General features: G+C 38.1%; 2 protein-coding genes across 10 annotated transcripts in view; both read left to right on the plus strand.

Moving 5' to 3' along the window:
- FAM135A (family with sequence similarity 135 member A) overlaps nt 1–2,500 on the plus strand; it is a 119,954-nt gene extending 117,454 nt beyond the window's left edge. For all 9 annotated transcript variants that reach the window (XM_047859525.1, XM_047859531.1, XM_047859530.1 and 6 more), the window contains one exon: nt 1,070–2,500. In XM_047859525.1, the coding sequence (XP_047715481.1) occupies nt 1,070–1,275 (206 nt within the window). In that variant the 3' untranslated portion in view covers nt 1,276–2,500. The remainder of the gene's footprint in view (nt 1–1,069) is intronic.
- Nucleotides 2,501–8,202: 5,702 nt separating this feature from the next.
- Nucleotides 8,203–27,302, plus strand: part of SDHAF4 (succinate dehydrogenase complex assembly factor 4) — a 31,320-nt gene continuing 12,220 nt past the window's right edge. The window contains exons 1-2 of the mRNA XM_047860692.1: nt 8,203–8,364; nt 23,072–23,221. Of these exons, the coding sequence (XP_047716648.1) occupies nt 8,301–8,364; nt 23,072–23,221 (214 nt within the window). The 5' untranslated portion in view covers nt 8,203–8,300. The remainder of the gene's footprint in view (nt 8,365–23,071; nt 23,222–27,302) is intronic.

Here is a 27,302-nt window from a genome sequence, read left to right on the forward strand (position 1 = left end):
ACTTGTATATATACGTGTATATATACGTGTATATATACGTATATATACGTGTATATACACGTATATATACACATATATGTATGTATACATGCGTATTTACATATATGTATATATACATACATATATATACGTATATATACACATATATATATGAATATATGTGTATATATGTATATATATATACGTGTGTATACACACACACACACACACACACACACACACACACACACACATAACCTTCATCTCTTATGCTTAGAATGAGCTCAATAAATTCATTGTAAGAATTAACCAAAGAGAGGGAGACAGGAGCACAATTTTGGATTTAAAAGCAGGACCCAAGCATTAAATAAACCCTTGGATGAAAAAAATAATTCTGTCTGACTTTGGAGCCAAACTCACATTGTCTTTCTAACTATAGGAAGTTGCTGTTTTTGCTCAGAATAATGTGGAAATATGTGGAATACAGTTGAATGCCACAAACATTTTTAAAGTACTTGCTATAGGTTCAAGTTTTAAAAGTTATAAAAAGCAAAATGTCTTTTTTTTTTAGTATAGTTGACACACAACGTTACATTAGTTTCATGTGAACAGTGTAGTGATTCAGCTTCTGTGTACATGATGCTATGCTCACCTCAAGTGTGGCTACCATCTGTCACCATACAATACCATTACAGTATTACTGACTATTCCCTATACTGTGTAAAAGGCAAAATGTCTTAGCATGGCTACCTTATTGTCACAATGGTTCAACAAGTCATAAGTGACTTAATGTTGACTAAAACTGTTTGTTCTGTTATATTCATTGCTTTGAGTTAAAGTATCAAATTGACAAGAATTTACAATAAATTTGCAATTTTTACTTGGCTAGATAAATAATGTGGTTATTTATATTTTTTATAAAATCATCTAAAAAATGATGGTCAAAGAAAAAGAAAACCTTTTAAAAGACATTTGTCTGCTTTAAATGGAAATAATAAAACTAAATTTTATAAATTACATAAAAGTTGGCATAGAATTTTTTTCAGTTACTTACATGAACTAATTTTCCTACTTTCTATTTGTTCCATAGGACAGATCTATTCAGAAATGATCCACAACTTGCTTCGCCCAGTTCTGCAAAGCAAGGACTGTAACTTGGTTCGATATAATGTCATCAATGCATTGCCCAATACAGCTGATTCACTCATTGGGAGAGCTGCACATATAGCTGTTCTTGATTCGGAAATATTTTTAGAGAAATTCTTTCTGGTTGCTGCCCTCAAATATTTCCAATAGGATAAAAACATTGTTAGAGACTTGATAATTACCTCATTCAACAATGATTCAAATAATGTATTATATTAAGCTGTAGATGCTGATAGTTCTAAGAATATTTATACCTTTTTGTATGGAAGATAATTTATATCATCCATGTTTAGAGCTTTTTAAACATCAACTTTACTTTCTAGGTAATGTGGCTGTGCAATATTTTTTTAATTTTATCTTTTTACTTTTCTATTACTTTTTCATATATTTTGCTACATAAGTATTTCAGTGAAACTTTAAGCCCATATGTATATCTGATTGTTTATTATTGGCTTTCCACAATTCTCACATCGGACACATCATATTAAAGGCCATTATCGCTAGAATAGCATGAGATTTTAAATTTTCTAGTATTGGGGTATTATTTAGTTAATTATAAATTTTACTTTTAACATTTTACTATGTTTTAACTGGAAATAAAACTATGGCTGCTAAAGTATATTTTTTGAAGAAATCAACTCTAGCCCAGTCAAACCAGGTAGTTCCTAGATGACATGTTAAAAAAGTTTTCTAGAAAAGTCATTATTACTATTGCTATTAAACATATGTCATGCCTATTAAAATATATTTTCTACTGGTGATTTCAACATTATTTCTCATACTGACTTTTATTACTGGAACTTTTCATGTTCATGTTAGCAGCATCTAGAGATTTTTGAATGTTTGAATGCCCTCTGCATAGATTTGGTTGGAATTTTGCTAAATTTGGTAGTGTTGCTTGAACTTTCTGACTATATTTCTTTAACTTTTTTCATGGACTTTCTTGTATGTACATAGTAAGTGTTGAAATTTATGAAATACTTTTATGAATTTAGATAATTTTTAAATATTGTTAAAATTTGTTGAACTAAAAAGTAATGTAAATAAAATAATTCATGTTAAAAATGGAACAAAATAATTACATGTTTGGGGATACAGATGCAAATGTTTTTGATATATGGAGATGTTTAAGTCTTTTGACTTTACTAAAGGTGCTGAATAGCATTAAATTCACTATTTTCCTTTCCTGTTTTACTTGTGAAAATAATAATGCACTAAGGGTGGATAGAAGGTCTGTTTGCATCCACCAGTTGTGGTGGACAGAGGTTTTTGTAAGTATGTGTTGTATAATTGATGCATGTTTTATTTTTAGCATTGTGTTATTGCCTCTGATGTTAATAAATGAACAAATGACTATCTGGAGGAACAGCTAAAACACTTGCTTATTTTCAGAATACTAGAGTATATTTTTATTTAAAATTGGATAGACTATGTTAATTAATTGTATAGACCAGCATAATTATATAACTTACAGCCTTTCTATTTTTATAATTTATATCTTTTGCATATATTAAGTAGTTGAAAGGTACTTCATTGGCTCTCCATAATTCTTTACTTTGTAAAAGTGTTTGAAAATTCAGTGAATTGACTAAGCAATATATACCAAGTGCATTATAACTGGAAAATATAAATATATGCATTAACCACCACATATTTTTGCCACACACATTTTTCATCTTGACATACTTGGCCCTGAGTTTGAAATATGCTTATTCTAAGTTTGAATAATCTTCCAGGTTTATCAAAGGACTCATTCTTACTCATAATCATTTTATTTGAAGATAAATTGCTCTTATAATCATGGTTGGTTGGTTGTTGGTTTTAAAACAACAGTTTTTTTTTTTTTAATATGAAATTTATTGTCAAACTGGTTTCTATACAATACCCAGTGCTCATCCCAACAGGTGCCCTCCTCAATGCCCATCACCCACTTTCCCCTCCATCCCACCCCTCTTTAAAACAGTTTTAAAAGCACATCAATGATTATGGTTTAAAATCTAACAGATTTCACTTTTCATTTACCAGGGAAACTATCATATGTTATTTACCTCCAAATTCGGATTATAGGGGTGGGATGGGGTTCTGAGGGAGAGGGGAAGTGATTGTCTGAAACACTATAATTGACTTTTACAGAATGAATCTCACTGAAGTGTATACCCGTAAGGATTCTTGTTGCAAACAACAAAAAGCAATTATGATTAAATTAAGCAGAAAAAGAATTTATTGGAAGAATATTAGGTAGCTCACAGAATTTCTGGAAAGGCTGGAGAATGAGCTTTGGAAAACAGATAGAAGCCAAAGGAAGCTGGATGACCAAAATTGTAGCCAAACTCTGACCTCAAAAAGAGCTGAAAGTTTGTGTATATGTCTACTAGTAGTGGTGCTTCTGAAAACAGGATTCCAAACACTCTGCTTATTTGAATCACTCCTTCCAGATTCAAAGTCTGATGGGAATGTCCAACTGACCAAGGTTAGTTTATGCCAGCACTCAGGCTGTCAGGCCTCAAAGACAGCAAGTATATCCAACCTTCTCAGCTTCTGCAGTAGAAGATGGCACCATTTCTCTCACCAAAGTCCACCAAGCATATGAAATAGGTTTGATGACTGAAAATCAGATATAGAAACATGAGAGATCAACTGTTGTCCATCTCTTTGTCTTTCTTTTTTTATTTATTTTTTTAATGTTTTATTTATTTTTGAGAGAGAGAGAGAGAGAGAGAGAGAGAGAGAGACAGAGCTCCAGCAAGGGAGGGGCAGAGAGGGAGAGGGAGACACATTCTGAAGCAGGCTCCAGGCTCTGAGCTGTCAGCACAGAGCCTGACGCGGTGCTCAAACTCACAGACCGCGAGATCGTGACCTAAGCCAAAGTAGGATGCTTAACTGACTGAACCACCCAGGCACCCCAATCTCTTTGTCTTTCTAACATCAACATATACCATTCTTCCCATATTTACACATTTACATATTACTAATAGTACAATTTTCCTAACATAATACTATTATCCCTCATCCACTTTCAAGTCCAGAATCTCCATGTGATGTCTATTCCTCTAGTTCTGTAATGATCTTGTCTCAGTAGTATGCAGCCCATAGACAAAATTGTGACCTAACCACCACCACCCCATATACAAAAATAGTGTAAGATAGGAAAGAAAAGAGAAATTAATATATAAGCACATGTGTGCACCAATGGGGAAGAAAATATAGTTAGAACAGGGCTTTGCAAGCTTCCTTGTTGAGAATTACCTGAATTACTTGTTCAAAATACAAGTTCCAGGGGCGCCTGCGTGGCTCAGTCTTTTAAGTATCCGACTTCGGCTCAGGTCATAATCTTGCATTTCCTGAGTTTGAGCCCCTCATTGGGTTCTGTGCTGACAGCTTGGAGCCTGGAGCCTGCTTCAGATTCTATCTCTCTCTCTGCCCCTCTCCTGCTCATGCTCTCTCTCTCAAAAATAAAACATTAAAAATTTAAAACAAATTCCAGAGCCCTATTACAGACAAATTGAAACAATCTCCAGGGTAGGATATGAGGAGCAGCATGTTTTGTCCCAAAGGTCTGATTTAAAAACAAAACCATACAGCTCTCAATTCTGCCACTGGCCGGCCAGGAGGCTAAATTGTTACAATTTGTCACCACTGCCATTTATTCTGTTTCCTTTGTGTTCAACCAGTATCTCAGTGAATGAAATGTCTTTACCTAGTGGTTGATGCAAGGATCTGAGTCTTGAGTGGCCTTGCCTATGTATGATTGCAGATCTTTGTTTAATTTTTATAATTCAACATGGGTATTGTGAGGAGGATCTTATCCAGGAGATAAGATCTCCCAAGTTCTAGTCAGACTCCTTTCCCTATTCCCTTTTCTTCCATGGTCTTCAGGGCCAATCACCCCAGTTAGCACCATGACCAATTTTTTAAGTCCTAACCTAGAGGAATGAGCTAAAAAATGACCAGTTTACAATCCCAACTTCCAATGCAGAGAATACATTCTATCCCCTTGTACCCCACTCTGTGTACAAAAATTGGTACGCCAACAGAACCTGGAATCATGGAGATGGATAGTGAGAACCATAAAGGGTCTAAGATTTTATCCTGCTTGTAGACTTGCTTGCTACAGTGAAATGGATGCCAACAGGAGACTCCCGGGTACCAAAGACTATTACAGCAAAATCATAGTCAAAGCATCAGCATATTTGCACTAGTTCATGGAGCCCCAATTCCCACAGTGATGTAGAGGGCCAGATGACTCCTGTACACACTATGGGTTGCATCACAGGAGAAAAGTCCAGAGCCAAGGGCCAAGCAGTTCTGAGCAAGCAGCAAAGAAGCCAGTCTCTTTTCCCCAGGGGAGCAGCAGTTAAATGGTAGTAATACTCTATTAGATGCCTATATGACTAACTACGGAAATTGCTAAGTATCAGGAGATGGATAAGCCTTGCCGTTAGCATACTCAGCAATAATATGAAGGAAGGCCCAGGACCCATGGCAGATTGCCTCTCCTCACAATGGAAAGCAAAATATATGGACAGTATATTAAATATAACAAGATATTAGTCCCTCTACTACTCTTTGGATCCTGTTATTCTGTCAACAGAAGAAATACTACTGAAAACACTGTTAAGTCATTTGGAGCATATGCCAAGACCTTTAGGACAGCATCTCAAAGTATTTTCTGACCTTCGTCCAAAAGTAAACCTTCAGTAGGGTTGTCCATTATTCTATAAGACCAGTTGGCTTCTGGTCTGATGGGGATATGTGATAAAGCTTGTTAATCCCAGAGGCATCAGAATTCTACAACTTTCATAAGAAAGTGAGTTCTTTGATTAGAAGCAATGTTGTGTGGGATGTTATATAAAGTATATGTAGTATAAGGTATTCAGAAGGAATGTATAAAAGAAGTATAAGTCAGAAGTATAACCAATCCAAATGCAGTATCATTGTTCCAATAGAACAAGTTGCTACCTCCTTCATCATCGTAAGATTCCATTGTAATCAAACCTGCCACCCAGGCTATATAGTGCTATATCAGGGAGACAGATTGTTCACTGCAAGTAGTGGTGCTAGCCAATCAGTCTTGGCAGGGGAAAAGACTATATTAAAAGTATATGTATATCTCTATGCCACCATGGCTACCTGGTAGTGGGTCCAGCTGTGGTGAGAGAATGAGGCTGATTGATGTCTACAAAATGGGTCACTATGGTAGGCAGCCTCTAAAATGGCCTTCGTTGATCACCATCTGCTGGTATTCATCCTTTGTGTAATCTCTTCCCCTTGGAGGGCTCTGGATATACTGACTCACTTCTAATGATAGACCACATCAAAAGTGATGGGATGTCATTCTGAGATGAGATCACAAAGACTGTGGTTTCCATCTTGAGCAGTTTTCTTGTTCTGTCATTCATTCTGTGGAAAACCAACTGCACATATTATGAAGTGACCTTTGCAGAAGCCCACATAGCAAGAGCTGAAGGAGGTTTCCAGTCCCAAAGCCCACAAGGCATTAAATCCTGCCAGTAATTGGGCTAGTAAACTTGGAAGCAGATCCTCCCCTAGTTGTGCCTCCATCTGGGACTGGATCCCCAGCTAAGACCTTGACTGCAACCTCCCTTAAGGCCTAGAGCCAGAGAGCCAGAGGTACACTGGCTCCTGGATTCCTGACCCATAGAAACTGAGAATAAGTGTTTATTGTTTTAAGATATGAAATTTTGGTATATGTGATGGAGTGATAGGTAAGTAGCAGTAATCTTGTTCTGATTAAGAGACCTTCTGAAATTGGAGCCTTTTTTTTTTTTTAATTGAGCAACAAGATCCAAATGTTCTTATGCTTTGGAGTGATTTTGAGAGGTCCTATTCCAAAGGACTATTCCAATACCTTTATATTCCCAGTCCCTGCCCACTTGACTAAACCAGTGCCCATGAAGTGATGTAGATCTTTAGAGCTTTATCTCAAGCCATGTCTCCTTCCGGGAAGGCAAAGTGTACAAAATAAAGTTCTAGCCTCTTGAGAGGATCTCTCCCCCAGGCATCTCTCTCTGTTCTCCCCCACCCTGTTCCTTCAGGGCCTCTGTTAAATGGGGCTCTAAATGCCAAGGCAGTCCATTGACAGCTGAGTCAGTATATTTAGCAAAGCCATCTGTATAACAGCTTCGAATTTTTTCCTCAGTCAACTAGTCACAAGCAACTTGTTAAGCTATATATATAAACTAAGGGTCAAATGTATGTGTGGGAGCTACCTGCTAATAAAAATTGCTTGAGTTTTGTTTCCGGCCCTGATCTGTATATAATACTCTTAGTAAAAGGACTCCTTATCTAGGAGGATCAGATAACTCCCAGTTCTTGATGAGAAACTCAGATTGCATAGCCCCCTAATGTCACACTGTCAGACATTACCAGCGCCCAATAGTTAGCCAAAAAATTTTCTGAAAAATAAAAAATCTAGGGACCTGCACTGTGATTCTGTAAAGATTTCCATAAGTTACATAAAGCCTCCTGATCTGCCACATATGTTCCAAACACCACTGCAACTTTGGAATTCAAGGGCCAATTGGCAGGGCTCCTTCCACTACAGCCTGGACCAGATGGCAAGCCTTCTCTTGCTCTGCACTTCACTCACAACTGTCATCTTTCAGGTCATCTAGTCAATGAGTCAGAAATCACGAATTAGTGCACTGAACAACTAGATGTTTAAAAAACAAAGGAGAATTGAGGGGAAAGAAAACTATTACACGGGCAAAAGAGTAAAAGGTACTTTTATCTTTGTATACTATAAAAGAGATCTTTCAAAAGACCTCTGCCTCAGATTAAGAGGAATACACGGAATTATTCCCTCATCCAACTTCAGCATGATTTGGGATTTTAATCACCAGGAAGGTCAGGGTAGCTTGAGTCGCTCTTCGCGAAAAGACTGACGCTCTCCATCCGCCTTTTCCTGCACACAGCCCAGGATTGGAGCATAGACTCCTAGAAGAGCTCTGGAAGCCCCGCCCCGCCCGGCCACACGCACGCCCCGCCCCTCCTTACGCAGGCCCCACCCAATCTCAAGCACGCCCCGCCTCACGAGAGATCCGCCCCGCCTGTGGGTTGGGCTCCGAACAGCGCCGCTGGCTCCTTCTTCCTGCTCCTTCTTCCTGCTCCTTCATCCTCTGCTGGGCCCAGAGGACGCTGCAGGAGTCGGCAGCATGACTGTAACGAGGCTAGCTCGGTTGCTTGGCTACATCCCGGCCACCGCGTGGAGAGCGGCAAGTAAGGCGCCCGGCCCCGGGGCCAAGGTCGCGGGCGGGGTCGCGAAGGCCGAGCGCCGCGAGAAAAGCCTCCCTCGGGGAAGCCGCGTGTGTGTCGGGAGTCTGAAAGGTGCTGGGTGTTGCAGAGCTTCTCTTCCTCGGCTCAGCCACCCACGTCTTGGTCCTGGGCAGGTCCCTTCACCTCCCGGCTCAGGGGTGGGACTAGGGCTAGAAGATCACCCCAGCCCTTCGAGAGCCTGGACACCTGCGTCCTTCCGGTCACTACTCAGGTCTGGAAGGGCAGCAAACGTTCTAGGTTGTTTACTTTGGAGCTCTCAGGGCGCACTACGCTTTGATGCTCGTGAAAAAAAAAAAGGAAAATTCTTTTTTCTTTCTCACCCTTGGGAACGAGAATCATTCATTTACTTTCATTTACTTATTTAATTTACATCAAAAAATGTAGCGGTTTACTGTATTAAAAAAACTGGAAAAGTGCAGACGTCGCCCCACAGTAGCAAATTAGTATAATAAAAATTAGATGAAGTCGAATTGTTAACTACAAAGAAGTGTGTATGCTTTCAGTAAAAACTGACATTTTTAACCTATTTTTGTTGGAAGCTTTTTTCAATATTTTGAACTTAACCACAATTAGTTTAATTGAGGGCATCCTGGAGAAATTGTGTAAGTTGAAAACAGAATTACTGCTTCTCATATTAATGAACTACAGATTTCTATGCAGTTTGTTTTCTGTATTCATTTCTCCCCAGATATATTACTTGTTAATTGTAAACATTTAAATGTTCCAGGAAAGAATAATACAGAAAGTGAAAGTCCCATTTTTATCTAGCCTTCAGGGTAATAACTGCACGTTTTGTTATGTGTTCATTCACCATCCCTTTCACGCTTGTGTTAAAAACTTAAGAATGAGGTATTTGATACCCAAAACACGTACAACACGAGTAAGTTATGAAGCACAGCTTACATTTATGAACCTATTTTCCAATTTAAGAAACAGAATATTTCTGTTATTAAACAGCAACCTGTGTGCTTTTTCCTGATGCAGCCGTGTAACTTTACATGTTTTTGATCTTTATAGAAATGCCTTCTTACCATTTGTATTTTACTTGCTTTTTTCCTACTAACACTGTATTTTAAGAATCATATATGTTGCTGTGTAAGGTTGTAGTTATTTTCAGTTGTGAGAATATATCGTACAGTTTTTCCATTCCTCTTCTCAGTGGACATTTGGGTAATTCTGGAAACACCAAGACTGGCTGCTACACATTCTTGCATAAGTTATGGGTGCTCTCATGCAAGGAGTGGAATTCTGCAACCTATGGTATAGGCCTTTGCAGTATTACAATGTGATGCCAAGTTGTAAAGGCATTTTCTGTTCCTACTGGCAATTGCATTCCTACCAGCAGTGTATTAGAGTTCTTCTTGCTCCACATACTTGTCAATATTCGATAATCATCAGAAAATTTGATTTTTGCCTGTGTAGGGTTTTGACATGGTAGATCATTGTGATTTTGCTTTAGGCAAAATCTGGGTTTTGTATCCAGTATCCTAGCTAAATTCCTTTTCTCTTTTAACTTATCCAATTAGAGAAGTTAAACATCTTTTCAAATATTTATATTAGCTTTTTTGGTGAAATCTCTTCATTTTCTTAATGGATTTTTTTTTAATGTTTATTTTTGAGAGAGAGCGCGAGCAGGGGAGGGGCAGAGAGAGAGGGAGACAGAAGATCTGAAGTGGGCTCTCTGCTGAAAGCAGTGAGCTCCATGCGGGGCTCAAACTCCTGAACCGTGAGATCATGACTTGAGCCCAGGTCAGATGTTCAACCGACTGAGCCAACTGGCACCCCCATTTTTATCTTTCTTCTTGATATTCTTTACATATATTTGAATGCTAAACGTTTTTTGGTTATGTAAGTGGCAAATAGCCCAGTTTGGGGCTGTTTTTGTCACTCCGTGGTGTCTTTTTTAAAAAAAATTATATACAGTGTAGCACAGTAAAATAATGGTTCTGCATGTACAATCACACATCTTCAAAAGAAAGTTGTCTTTTGATGAACAGATAATCATAATTATATTGTAATTTTGTCTTGATCTTTTGTTTATTGTCAGTGCTTTGTGATCTTGTTTAAGAAAGCCTTTTCTGCCCTAAAGTCAGAATTATTCTCCTATACTTTCATCTCAAAGGACCATAGTTTTGCTTTTTATATTTAAGCCTTTATTCTACCAGGATTGATTTTTATATATGGTGTGAGGCAGGAAACCAATTTCATCTATTTTTCATGTCAATAATCAGTTGTCCCAGGTCCATATAGTAGACCTTTCCCCACTGATACAATGCCAGCTGTCTTAAATCAAGTTCACATAAACATATATGCATGGGTTTATTTCTTGGTTTCCTTTTCAGTTGCATCGATTTGTCTATTCCTGTGCTGATATTTATCAGCTGTCTTAATAACCATACCTTTATAATAAGTCTTAATATCTAACAGGGTAAATCCTCCCATTTGTTTTTTAGAAGTGCCTTGGCTCTTCTTACATATCTGCTCTGCATATCAAATTCTTTAAAAAAAAAAGTTCCTGTTGCGATTTGAATGCTTCTCAATAATTTTTTAAATTATCATTTTATGACTGCTGCTTATGTATAGATACATAGTTGAATTATTAATGCTTTTGTATCCTGCAGCCTAGCTAAATTACTTTATTAAATAATTTATTTGTAGCTATGTGGGGAGGGTATGTATGCTAGGTAGACACTTATATTATCTGCAAGTAATGAAAATCTAGTTTCTTGCTTTCTAATATTTATATCTTTTTTTTCTCTTGCTTTCCTTGCTCAGATTTACAGTAACATGTTGATATCTTGTTTGTGATTGTAAAGGGAATGTGTTCATACTTTAAGTGTCATATTAGCTGTAGATGTGCCCTTTATCAGGTTAATGAAGTCCTATACTATGTCTAGAAGGGTTTTTGTTGTTGTTTATGTATTTGTCTGGTTTTTAAGACAATAAATCTTGAAATTTACTGAACTCATTTTTCTTCATCTTCTCAGTGATTATATCATTTTTCTCCTTTAAATCTGGTGAGTTGGTGAATTGTAGATTTTGCTAATGCTCTAGCATTCCTAGAAAATAATTCAAATTGATCATGATTATATATTTTTTTAAGTTTTATTTATTTATTTTTGAGAGAGAGCACAAGGGGAGAGGGGCGGGGGGGACCAGAGGATCCAAAGCCAGCTCTGTGCAGACATCAGAGAGCCCAATGTGGGGTTCAAACCTTAAACAACTGAGTCACCCAGGCGTACCATAATGATTATATTTTTAATATGTTGGATTTGATATGTTTATATTTTGTTTAGAAATTGGCCTGTAATTTTGCTTTTTTGCAATTTCCTTTTCTGGTTTTGAAATTAAGTTATTCTAGCCTCTATTCGAGAATCAAATTCGAGAGTCTTCCACCCTTTTGCTGTCTTTGTTATATTTTGCTTAAAGAGGTTATTTATTCCTTGAGTGTTTGGTATAACTCGCTATAAAACTATCTGCTCCTTCAGGGAAGATTTAAAATTACTGATGTAATTTCTTCGACAGTTATTGCATTGTTTATCAGGTTTTCTTTTAGTTTTGATAAGTTAAATTTTTCTAGAAAATTGTTCATTTTGTATGCTTTGATTATATAGGCATAAAGTTCCCTTTTTAAAAAATTTCTGCTCTCATTATGTAATCTACTTTTTAAATTTTTTTCCTGTTTATTTATTTTTGAGAGAGAGAAAGAGACAACCAGCAACAGAGACAGTGTGAGCAGGGTAGGGGCAGAGAGGGAGGGAGACACAGAATCCAAAGCAGGTTCCAGGCTGTGAGCTGTCAGTACAGAGCCCAACACTGGGCTCGAACTCATGAATGGTGAGATCCGGACCTAAACCAAAGTCAGACGCTTAACTGACTGAGCCATCTGGGCTCCCCCCATTATGGAATCTATTTTCTTCATGTTATTTATTTTGCCTTCTCTGTCTCTTTTTTTTTTTTTTTTCATATTTGCCTAACTAAATAGTTTACAGTAGTTTTAGTCTCATCAGGGAACCAACTCTTGGTTTTGTTGATGCTCTCAGCTTTTTTTTTTTTTTAAGTTTATTTATTTATTTTGAGAGAGAGAGGGCACAAGCTAGAGAGGGGCAGAGAGAGGGGGAGAGTGAGAGAATCTCAAGCAGACTCCACCCTGTCAGCATAGAGCCCGATGCAGGGCTCCAGCTCACAAACTGTGAGATCATGACCTGAGCTGAAACCAGGACGCAGCCAGTGGCTTACTGACTGAGCCACCCAAACACCCAATCTCTTACTTTTTTATGTCTTTTGTTTGTGCTATCATTTTCTTCTCTAACTGTGGTTATTTTCTTTCCATTTTCTGTGTGTCTCTCTCTTTAAAACAAAACTAAACAAAACATGGAAACGGTGCATCTCCCATGGCATAGTTGGGGCTGCAATAACAAGTTACCACAGTGTGGTTTAAAAAAAATTTTTTTTTTCAACGTTTATTTATTTTTGGGACAGAGAGAGACAGAGCATGAACGGGGGAAGGGCAGAGAGAGAGGGAGACACAGAATCAGAAACAGGCTCCAGGCTCTGAGCCATCAGCCCAGAGCCCGACGCGGGGCTCGAACTCACGGACCGCGAGATCGTGACCTGGCTGAAGTCGGACGCTTAACCGACTGCGCCACCCAGGTGCCCCCACAGTGTGGTTTAAACATCAGACATTTATTTCTCCCAGTTCTGGAGGCTAGGAAGATCAAGGTGCCAGGACATCTGGTTTTGGTGAGAGCCTACTCCTGGTTTGCAGATGGCCGTCTTCTCATTGTCTCCTCACATGGCAGAGAGCAGAAGGCCACAGCAGGCTCTCATATCTCTTCTTATGAGGGCACTAATCCCATTCATGAGGGCTCCACTTCATGACCTAATTACCTCACAGAGGGGTCACCTCCTAATATCACTACATCAGGGCTTAGAATTTCAACATATGAATGAGGGTGGTGAGGGGAACTCAAACCTTCAGTCCATATAATGGGTCTTCTTTTTTTGTTTGTTTTAGAAACATGGTGTGGTGCTTGTTACATAAACAGCATGTGGCTGGATTTTGTTTTGGAGTCTGACAAGTTTATACCTTTTTAACTGAAGAGTCCATTTATAACCATAATTATTGATATAATTGGCTCTATTTCTACCATCTTTTTTCACCTTCTGTTTGTCATACTTTGAGTTAAATATTTTCTTGTTCCATCTTTTTTCCTTCTGCTGGTTTGGGAGATATACATTGTCTTTTATTGGTTATCCTTGAAATTGAAATGCATACCTAAGGAAGTCTAAAGTTAACACCTTATCCTAAACATTACAAGGTGTGAAAATGCTTTGAATTCACTCACCCTCTACCTTTGTTGTTCACCCTTTTAGGTGTGTATATGTGTGAGTTCTCATGTATATGTTGGAATGGGTTGTGGTTTTGATAATCCCACATCACAGTTGTTATGGTTTTATACAGTCAATGAATGAAACTTTTATTTTCTCTCTATTCTTATCTCACCCTTCACCTTTGGGATCACTTTCTTAAAGTAAATTGCTTAGAAGTTCCTTTCATGACAGTCTTTTGTGATAAAGTTTCTTAGTGTTCTTTTTGATACATATCTTATTTTTAATCCAAAAATCTGGTTTCTTTTACTTTTTGTTTTTTAAAGGTGGTTTTAATGGGTGTATCATTTTCTCATAGCTCTATCTTCTGGCTTCTATTGTGGCTATGGGGAAGTTATCTGTCCAATTTTTGTTCCTTTATTAGTAATCTGTCTTTTATCTGTCTTCTTAGATCTTCCTTTGATGTTGGGATTGTTCATTTTACTTTGTGTCTAGATGTACTTTTTTGCCCCTTTAATTTGGCATTTCTTTGTGCTTCCTACACCTAAAGATTCCTGCCTGCTTTATTTCTCATGGTCTTTCCATTATCTCTTTGTGGAATTATGATTAAACAAACATTTGTTAGACCTTCTCATTTTATCCTCCACATGTGTGAGCTTCTCTTTGGTTATTTTCATCTTTATCTCCATGCTTTTTCCTGCATAATCGCTTCAGAACTAAATTCTAGACCACAAATTCTCTTTTCAACTGTATCTGTTCTGCTATTTAGCCCTTCCTTTGAGCTTTAACTTTAAATTGTTATATTTCTTAATTTCTGTGTTTTTTAAGTTGGTCTTGCATAGTCTCTTACTCATTTCTCCTTTTTTTGGCTTTTTTTTTTCCTTGAACACATTAAATAGTTATTTTATATTCTGATGTCAGTGATTTCAGTATGTTGAATCTTTATGGTCTGGCCCTGTTTGTTGATTCTGCTGGCTGTTGGCTTGTGATGGCTTGTTTCCACACATATTTTCCTGAGATTCTCTCTGTGAGACTTACATGAGACATGGGTTGAGAGAGTATTTTTCAGAGGATTTGCTTCTGCTTTTGCCATGTGACCAGGGCACTTCAACTTTAGACCTGGGCCCACTTTATATAAGGTATTCCCCTCGGGGGGTTTTCGACCGTGCAGATAGCGTGCAGTCAGGCATACATAAACATAGGTATGGTCAGCCAGTACTTTCAAAATCTCTAGAAGGGTTCTTTTACACATCCACTCAGAACCAAGGTTGAGATGGACACTTATCCTTCCTTCACAGTTCTCTTCATTAACTGGAAGTTTTTTTCTAGCTCCTTGTTCTTTAGACCAGCAGCATGAGCATCACCTGGAGATTGTTAAAATGCAGAATGCAGATGCCACTCAGACCTACTCAGAATCTGCTTTTGTAACAAAGATCCCCGGGTGTTTTATATGCACATTAAAATCTTCAGGCTTAATTACTTTTCTGAGTGCTGTGCCTCCTTGAGTCTTGGCCTCTGATAGGCTTTCTGTTTTGTTCAGGTTCAAAAGACTCCTCTCCCTGCTGTCCTGGGAGCTCTGTACCCTAAATTCTAGGTGAGAAAGGCACAGGATATATGGTGGTTTAAGTGTTTGGTTACCTCACTGGACTGCTTTGTTAGTTTCTCATTATTTACTTTCTTAAAGGTTCTTTGATTAAAAAATTTTTGTATATTTTTCAACCTTTTTAGATGTTTTATAGCTATAGGTTTTTGGCATCTCTAATTTATCAAACTGTCAGAAACAAGTTCTGAAAAGTTGTTTGTTTTAATTTTTTAACAGTAATTCAGTTTTTTTCTGTTGCTTTTATTATTTCTTCTTTAATAATTAAAAAAATTTTTTTAATATTTATTTTTGAGACAGAGGGAGACAGCACGAGTGGGGGAGGGGCAGAGAGAGAGACACAGAATCTGAAACAGGCTCCAGGCTCTGAGCTGTCAGCACAGAGCCCGATGTGGGGCTCGAACCCATGAACTGTGACATCATGACCTGAGCCAAAGTTGGACACTCAACTGACTGAGCCACCCAGGGGCCCCTATTATTTCTTCTTTTAGAAGGTCATCTATGGGGCACTGGGGTGACTCAGTTGGTTAAGTGTCCAACTCTTGATTTCAGCTCAGGTCACGATCTCACAGTTGGGGAGTTTGAGCCCTGCGTTGGGCTCTGTGCTGTCAGCACAGAGCCTGCTTGGGATTCTCATTCTCCTCTCTACGCCCCTCCTCCACTTGCACCTAGTCTCTCTCTCTCTCTCTCTCTCTCAAAAAAAAAGGTCATCTTGTTTCTTGTAATGTACTTGTAAACACAGTTCAGAGTAAGCTTTGGGTAAGGCCAAATCACCCCCTGATGAAGAAGACATGGGCTTTATGGTGGTGATTTTGTTTCTCAAAGGATAATTTTTGCTTTAAGTTTGTCAGCTATTGCCCATGTAGTTGATACAGTCAGAAGCTTGCTGATGGCCAAAATGTAATACTAACATTAATATACAGCTAACTTTTGAATAATTTGGGGGTTAGGGCCTGAACCCCTGTACCATAGAAAGTCCACATATGACTTTTGGGGTGCCTGGATGTCTCAGTTGGTTAAGCGTCTGACTCTTGATATCAGCTCAGGTCTTGATCTCAGGGTTGCGAGTTCAAACCTCACGTTGGGCTCCATGCTGGGCGTGGAGCCTACTTAAAAAAAAATCCACATATAACTTTTGACTTCCCCAAAACTTAACTACTATTAAAGCCTACTGCTGAACGGAAGCCTTAGGATAATGTAAACAGTTGACTAACACGTATTTTGCATATTACACATATTATATATTCTTACACTAAAGCTAGAGAAAAGGTTATTAAGAAAATCATAAGGAAGAGAAAATACATTTACAGTACTGCGCTGTAAAAAGTCCATGTGTATGCAGACCTGTGCAGTTCAAACTTGTTTGCTCAAGGGTCAGCTGTAATTACTGATGCTTAGTAATTACTGATGCTTACTGATTACTGTTGTTTGACAGGCAGAATCCATAGGAGTGGCTCTGGGGCTCACCTTCACCTCTTTGCTAATCCTTATCATCTGATAAACCCTTTTTTCTTGTTGTCTGCCCATCAAGCTACTCATATGTGTCTCACTGTCACCATGACTGCCAGGTCGCTGTGCATGGACTCGTTTCCAAAGCTATAAAGTTTGTGGGTGCCAAAGAGCACAATGTCCCTATCTTCTCTTGTACTGTCCAGAAATGAGAGGAATTCTCCACATTCTGTCACCCTGTTACCTGTCTGCAAAAATAGTTCTTGTAGGCCTCCCTGATCTCAGAGTCCCCTGAGAAAACTGGTTTTTTAGCTTTTCCTTGCAACTTTTTTTTTCTACAGATAAAGTTCTACACTTTGCAACTCTTCTGTCTTTTCCAACAACACACCTACCTTCCTGTTCCTTACCAAAAACCCTTTTGTACGTTGACTCTTGTGTCCTAGAATTAGGCTCAAGTTATTATTACACTCAGTGTGCGCACATAGAGACATATGCATTACTTAATTTCTCTGAACTAGCCTGCAAGATAAGTAGAAGTACCCCCATTCTGTAAATAGGGAAACAGATTCAGTGAGATACATACAGTAACTTTGTCAGGGCCACATTGCTAATAAGTGGTGTCGCTATCATTGGGACTCGTGTGATTCTAATGCCCTTGGTTTGCAAGTTTTTTGTTGTTGTTGTTGTTGTTGTTTTTTTACTTCTTTGTTGTATTACTGAAGCAAGGGGCCAAGCTGCTGTAATGGTTCTGCTGATGGGACAGGCAGGACACCTCTGCTTTGACAGGTAATTCGGGGATCCATGTTCTTTTCATCTCATTGCTCCACCATCTGTAGGGCAGTGCCGATGATCAGCCCCATATACAGTAGTAGAATTTTACTAGTTATTTACAACCTATGTTCTGAATGGTTGGACATATGTTCTGAATGGGCACTGTCTATACAAGTTATTAAATATTTTAAGTATCACCTTGCTCTGGATTTTGTCCACATCTGCATGGTTGAAGCTGGGTCCCTGCCATGTCTATATTACAACACAAGGAAATGGGAAAAGAAATCCAGGGCAATTAGCTTGTTGCAAAATTAAGGCAACCTAAAATTTACGCATATCATTTTCAGTCACAACCCATTGGTCACAACTTGCACACATGGATGCTTGGCTGCAGGGGAGGCTGGGAAGTGTAATCTCTAAGTGAGTGGTCTGATGCTCAGCTTAATAGCAAACAAGGTGGGAGTGGGAATCCTAGAACTAAACGGAAGAAGGGAAAAGTGGCTACTTGAGACATTTAGCAGTCTCCACCACATTGACCTAATGCCACTTTTTCAGAAAATGATTTTGTTCATATTGAACAGAATTACTGCAAATTAAAGACAGTCACACCTGCCCCATCAGATAATTGTGAGGTCTAGTGACATGTCCTATTTTTAGCTTCTAGCACAGTGCCTGGCACATAGTAGACATTTAACACATATTTATTACTTGTATTATTTACATTTAGTATATCTGTATCACTTAAGAGGAAAAAGATTTTTTTGTTTATTTATTTTGAGAGAGAGAGAGCAGGAGGGGCAGAGAGAGAGAGAGAGAGAGAGAGCGAGAGAATCTGAGCTGGCAGCGAAGAGCCCACCACAGGGCTTGATCTCACAAACCATGAGATCATGACCTGAGCTGAAACCAAGAGTCAGATGCTTTACCAACTGAACCACCCAGGTGCCCCAAGAGGAAAAATATTTAGCTTCAGATTTTGTCTGCATTATAATTGGTAGCCAAGACTATATTTTGTGCCATTTTTATGATTTTGTATAAGTGCTTAGGAATTTCTACAGATTTGGAACATACCAAGATTAATTTTTACACTGAATATCATTTCAAGCTTTGAGTTAAGAGATTTTTTGATTTGCAAAAACAACCAAGCCTAAACAAAAAGTGTTAATTTTATTGTACTGAGTTGAGCTTGAGTGCACAGGAGAAGATGGCTATTGGTATATGTTAAATACTTGCTGATTTTTAGGCTTCAAAGTGAGTTATTTGATGTACAGTAGCATAGACTTACTTAGTAACCCGATGCACAGTCTAGTCAGTCATTAGCCACAATTTAGATCTAATCTGTATTATCACTGAATTATCACGACTTACAGCCTTTCATGCTTTACAAATTTGTAACAGATTTGTAGATGGATAGATAGTTGGACATCAGATGATGGACTGAAGTTTCTATTGTGGAGGATGGCCAAACTTCCTAAATTGGGGTATTTTGATGTCAAATTCTAAAGAATCCTATATTTCAGACAAGAAGTGACTAATTAACAAAAAGCCCATGATTTGGAGTGGAAATATCTTTCAATTGAGCATTGTCCGTGTTCACCAAAATTTTCAATATTATATTTTTCTAAATAGTTAATCACAATGAACCAAGATCAGATTGTTATATGAAGTATGTTAATATAATCAAAACTCAGATTTCTATATTTTCCATTTCTTAAATAAAAATAAATGCTGGGGTGCCTGGGTGGCTCAGTCGGTTGAGCGTCCGACTTCAGCTCGGGTCATGATCTTGTGGTCCATGGGTTTGGGCCCTGCGTCAGGCTCTGTGCTGACAGCTCATAGCCTGGAGCCTGCTTTGGATTCTGTGTCTCCCTCTCTCTCTGCCCCTCCCCCGTTCATGATCTGTCTCTCTCTGTCTCAAAAACAGATAAACATTAAAAAAAATTAAAGAAAATAAATGCTGCCTTATAAGATGTTATTACCAGTTTTTCTCTTTAGCCTTTTAGTATATGTTTAAGTATTATTATGAGAACATAAGAAAAAATGCAATATGTGCTTAGATACTGAAGTGGGAGTTTGAAGGCAAAATGATCTGTGCTCTAAGTCAATAAATAAAAATTTTAAATAAATACATGTTTTCATTTTAATGTATATAGAAATTTTTATATAAATTCCAGGTTGGCTGTGGACTGAGCCACCCAAGCGCCCCTGTAATTTTTTAACTTTTTTATAATTTTGTTTATATAATTTTTAAAAATTTTTGTTAATGTTTTATTATTTACTTTTGAGAGGGAGAGGCAGAGCATGAGTGGGGGAGGGGCAGAGTTTTTCTCAGCCAATTAATATCGTAAATATGAAGCATTTATATAAGTGAGTATGTAGATGGGAGAAAACTATATTAATCCTGTAGATCATTGTCATAGCTTTATTAAAACATTCAGTTATATATTTTTTTAATATTTGTGTTTTGTGGGCTCTTGGATTTGTGGGAGAATGCTAGTTTGTATTCCAGTTGGTCAAACTATAATTTCTCTACTCACTCATACAGTAGATAAATGAAGAGCCTGATGTACTATTTTGAAATTGCTAATACAGTTTGTATGTAATTTTAACTTTATCTAATCTTACAAACAAATCTTATATAAATTCCAAGTTGGCTGTGAACAGTGTATATGTATAAAAAGATACACACACACACATATATATAAATATGCGCATATGTGTGCATATATATATACACATTATACATACATATATATATATATATATAAATACATAAAACTTTTCAAAGTAATTTCTGTGCCCAACATGGGGCTCAAACTCATGACTCCAAGGTTGCATGTTCTACTGACTGAACCAGCCAGGCTCCCCTATATATAATTTTTTTTAACTTTTTTTAATGTTTGTTTATTTTTGAGAGAGACACACAGAATGTGAGCAGGGGAGGGGCAAAGAGAGGGAGACACAGAAACCAAAGCAGTCTCCAGTCTGTCACCACAGAGACTGATGTGGGTCTCGAACTCACGAACTGTGAGATCATGACCTGAACCACTGAATCGACTGAGCCACCTAGGCACCCCTATAATTTTTTATTTTTTTCATAATTTTGTTTATATAATTTTTAAAAATTTTTGTTAATGTTTTATTTATTTTTGAGAGAGAGGGCAGAGCATGAGTGGGGAAGGGGCAGAGAGACAGGGAGACACAGAATCTGAAGCAGCTCCAGGCTCTGAGCTGTCACCACAGAGCCCGGCACGGGGGTCGAATTCATGAACCGCGAGATCATGACCTGAGCCGAAGTCAGACGCTTAACTAACTGAGCCACCCAGGCGCCCATGTTTATATAACTTTTTAAAGCAGAGGGTAGGGTGATGTAGTGATAACTAGAATATGAATAAAATACATATAATGAAAGAAAATTCTAATTATATGTAATGCTGCCAGGAGCTTCCAGATAATACTATGATGACAATAGATAAAATTTGTCACAGTTCTCAGTGCTATGCATGAATTGTCTTATTTAATCTATTTAGCAACTCATGAGCTAGGTACTCTTACCTTCAATTTAGACAGGAGGAAACAGATTTAGAAAGGGTAAGTCACTTGGGGTGCCTTGGTGGTTCACTCAATTAAGTGTCAGACTTTGGCTCAGGTCACATACTCAGGGTTTGCTGAGGGTTTGTGAGTTCGAGCTCCGTATCAGGCTCTCTGCTGTTAGCGCAGAGCCTGCTTCAGATCCTCTGTCTCCCTCTCTCTCTGATCCTCCCCCGTGTGCATTCTTCCTCTCTCTCTCTCTCTCTCTCTCTCAAAAATAAATAAACATTAAAAAAAAAAAGCAACTTTGTAAGTCGCTTGACAAAGGTCCAACAACTAGTAAGTGCTTGTATTAGTTTCCTACTGCAGCTGCAACAGATTGTCACAAACTTAGTGGCTTAAAACATTTTCCAGTTCTGGAGGTGAGAAGTCTCTGGACTGAAATCAAAGTGTTAGGGCTATGTTCCTTCTGGAGGCTCTAGGGGGAGAATCTATTTCCTTCCTTTTCCACCTGCTAGAGGCTGCTACAGTTCCTGGACTCATTGCCCCTTTCCTCCATCTTCGAAGCCAGCAATATCCATCAAGGCTATTTCATACTGCTCTCTCTCTAGTTCTCTCTTCCAGTTGTCTCTTCCCCTTTTAAGGATTCTTGTGGTTACAGCAGACCCACACAGATAGTACAGGATAATCGCCCTGGTCCAAGGTCATCTGATGAGTAGCCTTAATTCGAACTGCTACCTAAATTCTCCTTTACCATGGAACCTAACTTATTCATAGATTCTGGGTATTAGGTTCTGATCTTCAGAAGCCATTATTCCACTTAACCACAGTGGTGGAACTGGCACTGGTCCCTACCTTGGTTTGCCTTGGAGCCATTCCTTTAGAAAGTTGAAAACCCAACCCTGAGGTCATTTTTTCAGGGTGGTTTAGCCTTTTGAACATTATCTTGACAAGGGTTGCATAACTTTCATAGTACTGAAAGTTGTTCAACTTTTCTCTTTATAACCTATAGTGAAAGTGATCTCACTTTTATATTGTAAATGCCTAACACATTTTTAAATGTTAATTGGCAGGAAAAGAAGACCATGATTAGGATTCAAATATATTTTAATTAGGATTAAGATTTATTTATTTATTTATTTATTTTTCTTCAATATATGAAATTTATTGTCAAATTGCTTTCCATACAACCCCCAGTGCTCATCCCAAAAGGTGCCCTCCTCAATACCCATCACCCACCCTCCCCTCCCTCCCACCCCCCATCAACCCTCAGTTTTTTCTCAGTTTTTAAGAGTCTCTTATGCTTTGGCTCTCTCCCTCTCTAACCTCTTTTTTTTTTTTTTCTTCCCCTCCCCCATGGGTTTCTGGTAAGTTTCTCAGGATCCACATAAGAGTGAAAACATATGGTATCTGTCTTTCTCTGTATGGCTTATTTCACTTAGCATAACACTCTCCAGTTCCATCCACATTGCTACAAAGGGCCATATTTCATTCTTTCTCATTGCCACGTAGTACTCCATTGTGTATATAAACCACAATTTCCTTATCCATTCATCAGTTGATGGACATTTAGGCTGGATTAAGATATATTTAAGTCACAAGTCCCTTGCGATTTAAATAGTAAATCCTGTCATTAAACTTTGTACTATTTAGTTACTGTTAATGATCTCATTTCTGGTATTTTGGGCATTGCTTCAGACAGGAATCAGTATTTTATATTAGAAGTTTTTATGATTTTGATAATGGTTAATTTATTTCAGAGCTCTTCTTTTTAAACTGATAATATTAGTTGCCTCCAAGGAAGGGAAATGCCTGTCTGGAAGATAGAGGGAAGATTTTTAGCTATATGTCCTTTTGTACTTTTTGAACTTTGATCAAAGTGAGTGTATTAACTAAAAACAAATAAATTGTTAATTTTTTAAAGTAGAATAAATAAGCAGCTCCTATTTTTTCACTGTCTCCACTCTCTAGAATCACCACTTGTGTGTTGTTCCGTGAGGAAAATGAGTTCTCAAGGAGAAAAATCCAAACCCATCAAACAGTCTCATAAGAAGCCAAAGTTACCAGAAGGTCGTTTTGATGCACCAGAAGATCCTAATTTAGAGAAAGAACCACTGACAAGTGAGTATAGGCACGTCTCACAGATATTACAGGTTTGGTTGCAGAATACTGCAATAGAGCAAATGGCAGGAAAGTGAGTCACATTATTGTTTTGATTTTCCAGTGCATATGGGAGTTATGTTTACACTCTATGGCAGTCTATAAAGTGTGCATTAGCATTGTGTCAAGAAAATATATATGTATACCTTAATTTAAAAAAACTTTATTGCTGGGACACCTAGGTGGCTCCATCGTTGAGTGTCTGACTTTGGTTCAGGTTGTGATCTCATGGTTCATGAGTTCAAGCACTGCATTGGGCTCTTTGCTGTCAGCACCGAGCCTGCTTGAAATCCTCTGTCCCCTCTCTCTTTATCCCTCCCCCCCCAAAATAAATAAATATTAAAAAATACTTCACTGCTAAAAAATCCTAACTATCATCTGAGTTTTTAGTAAGTTGTAATGCTTTTTCTGGTGGAGGGACTTGCCTTGATGTTTATGGCTGCTGACTAATCAGGGTGGTGGTTGCTGAAGGTGGGGGCTGTGGCAATTTCTTACAATAGGACAACAATGGAGTTTGCTGCATTGATTTATTCCTTTCATGAAAGATTTCTCTGTAGCAGAGATGCTGTTTGATAACCTACAGTAGAACTTCTTTCAAAATTGAAGTAAATCCTCTCAAGCTCTGTTACTGGTGTATCAACTATGTTTATGTAATATTCTGAATCCTTTGTTACCATTTCAACAATTTTTTTAATTTTATTTTTTAATATGAAATTTATTGTCAAATTGGTTTCCTTGTAACACCCAGTGCTCATCCCAACAGGTGCCCTTCTCAGTGCCCATCACCCACTTTCCCCTCCCTCCCACCCCCATCAACCTTCTGTTTATTCTGTTTTTAAGAGTCTCTTATGGTTTGCCTCCTTCCCTCTCTGTAACTCTTTTTCCCCCTTCCCCTCCCCCCATGGTCTTCTGTTAAGTTTCTCAGGATCCACATAAGAGTGAAAACATATGGTATCCGTCTTTCTCTGTATGACTTATTTCACTTAGCTTAACACTCTCCAGTTCCATCCACATTGCTACAAAAGGCCATATTTCATTCTTTCTCATTGCCACGTAGTATTCCATTGTATATATATACCACAACTTCTTTATCCATTCATCAGTTGATGGACATTTAGGCTCCTTCCATAATTTGGCTATTGTTGAAAGTGCTGCTATAAACATTGGGGTACAAGTGCCCTTATGCATCAGCATTCCTGTATCCTTTGGGTAGATTCCTAGCAGTGCTATTGCTGGCTTACAGGGTAGATCTATTTCTAATTTTTTGAGGAACCTCCACGCTGTTTTCCAGAGCAGCTGCACCAGTTTACATTCCCACCAGCAGTGCAAGAGGGGTTCCCATTTCTCCACATCCTCGCCAGCATCTATAGTCTCCTGATTTGTTCATTTTAGCTACTCTGACTGGTGTGAGGTGGTATCTCAGTGTGGTTTTGATTTGTATTTCCTGATGAGGAGTGACGTTTAGCATCTTTTCATGTGCCTGTTGGCCATCTGGATGTCTTCTTTAGAGAAGAGTCTATTCATGTCTTCTGCCCATTTCATCACTGGATTATTTGTTTTGCGGGTGTGGAGTCTGGTGAGTTCTTTATAGATTTTGGGTACTAGCCCTTTGTCTGATATGTCATTTGCAAATATCTTTTCCCATTCCATTGGTTGCCTTTTAGTTTTGTTGATTGTTTCCTTTGCAGTGCAGAAGCTTTTTATCTTGATGAGGTCCCAATAGTTTATTTTTGCTTTTAATTCCCTTGCCTTTGGAAGTGTGTTAAGTAAGAAATTGCTGCGGCTGAGGTCAGAGAGGTTTTTTCCTGCTTTCTCCTCTAGGGTTTTGATGGTTTCCTGTCTCACATTCAGGTTCTTCATCCATTTTGAGTTTATTTTTGTGAATGGTGTAAAAAGAGTTTATTTTTGTGAAAGTGGTCTACTTTCATTCTTCTGCATGTTGCTGTCCAGTTCTCCCAGCACAATTTGTTAAAGAGACTTTTTTCCATTTGATATTTTTTTCCTGCTTTGTCAAAGATTAGTTGGCTATACATTTGTGGGTCCAATTCTGGAGTCTCTACTCTATTCCATTGGTCTATGTGTCTGTTTTTTTGCCAATACAATGCTGTCTTGATGATTACAGCTTTGTAGTAGAGACTAAAGTCTGGGATTGTGATGCCTTCTGCTTTGGTTTTCTTGTTCAATATTACTTTGGCTATTGGGGGTCTTTTGTGGTTCCATACAAATTTTAGGATTGCTTGTTCTGGCTTTGAGAAGAATGCTGGTGCAATTTTGATTGGGATTGCCTTGAATGTGTAGATTACTTTGGGTAGTATTGACATTCTAACAGTATGTATTCTTCCAGTCCATGAGCACGGAATGTTTTTCCATTTCTTTCCTTGAATCTTCTTCAATTTCCTTCATAAGCTTTCTATAGCTTTCGGCACACAGATCTTTTACATCTTTGGTTAGGTTTATTCCTGGGTATTTTATGATTCATGGTGCAATTTGAATGCGATCAGTTTCTTTATTTATCTTTCTGTCGCTTCATTATTAATGTATAAGAATGCAACTGATTTCTGTACATTAATTTTCTATCGCAACTTTGCTGAATTCCTGTATCAGTTCTAGTAGACTTTTGGTGGAGTCTTTTGGGTTTTTCATATATAATATCATGTCATCTGCAAAAAATGAAAGCTTGACTTCATCTGTGCCAATTTTGATGCCTTTGATTTCCTTTTGTTGTCTGATTGTGATGCGAGAACTTCCAACACTGTGTTAAACAACAGCGGTGAAAGTGGACATCCCTGTCGTGTTCCTGATCTCAGGGGGAAAGCTCTCAGTTTTTCCCCATTGAAGATGATATTAGCTGTGGGCTTTTCATAAATGGCTTTTATGATGTTTGAGTATGTTCCTTCTATCCCGACTTTCTCGAGGGTTTTTATTAAGAAAGGACGCTGAATTTTGTCAAATGCTTTTTCTTAATTGATTGACAGGATCATATGGTTCTTATCTTTTCTTTTATTGTGATGTATCACATTGATTTGCGAATATTGAACCAGCCCTGCAGCTCATGAATGAATCCCACTTGATCATGGTGAATAATTCTTTTTATATACTGTTGAATTTGATTTGCTAGTATCTTGTTGAGAATTTTTGCATCCATATTCATCAGGGATATTGGCCTGTAGTTCTCTTTTTTTGCTGGGTCTTTGGTTTGGGAATCAAAGTAATGCTGGCTTCATAGAATGAGTCTGGAAGTTTTACTTCCCTTTCTACTTTTTGGAACAGCTTGAGAAGGTTAGGTATTATCTCTGTCTCTTATAGACAGCAAATAAATGTGTCTTGTTTTTTTATCCATTCTGATACCCTATGTCTTTTGGTTGGGGCATTTAGTCCATTTACATTCAGTGTTATTATTGAAAGATACGGGTTTAGAGGCATTTGTGATATCTGTAGGTTGCATGCTTGTAGTGGTGTCTCTGGTACTTTGTGGTCCTTGCAACATTTCACCCACAGAATCCCCCTGAGGATTTCTTGTAGGGCTGGTTTAGTGGTGATGAATTCCTTCAGTTTTTGTTTGTTTGAAAAACCTTTATCTCTCCTATTCTGAATGACAGACTTGCTGGATAAAGGATTCTTGGCTGCATATTTTTTCTGTTCATCACATTGAAGATTTCATGCCATTCCTTTCTGGCCTGCCAACTTTAAGTAGATGTCTTATTGGTCTCCCTTTGTAAGTTAGAACCTGTTTATCCCAAGCTGCTTTCAGAATTTTCTCTTTATCCTTGTATTTTGCCAGTTTCACTATGATATGTCATGCAGAAGATCGAATCAAGTTACGTATGAAGGGAGTTCTCTGTGCCTCTTGGATTTCAATGCCTTTTTCCTTCCCCAGATCAGGGAAGTTCTCAGCTATGATTTGTTCAAGTACACCTTCAGCCCCTTTCTCTGTCTCTTCTTCTGGAATTCCTGTGATAGGGATATTGTTCCGTTTGATTGCATCACTTAGGTCTCTAATTCTCCCCTCTTACTCCTGGATTTTTGTATCTCTCTTTTTCTC

Source organism: Prionailurus viverrinus, chromosome B2 (assembly GCF_022837055.1).
Source record: "Prionailurus viverrinus isolate Anna chromosome B2, UM_Priviv_1.0, whole genome shotgun sequence".
NCBI lineage: Eukaryota > Metazoa > Chordata > Mammalia > Carnivora > Felidae > Prionailurus > Prionailurus viverrinus.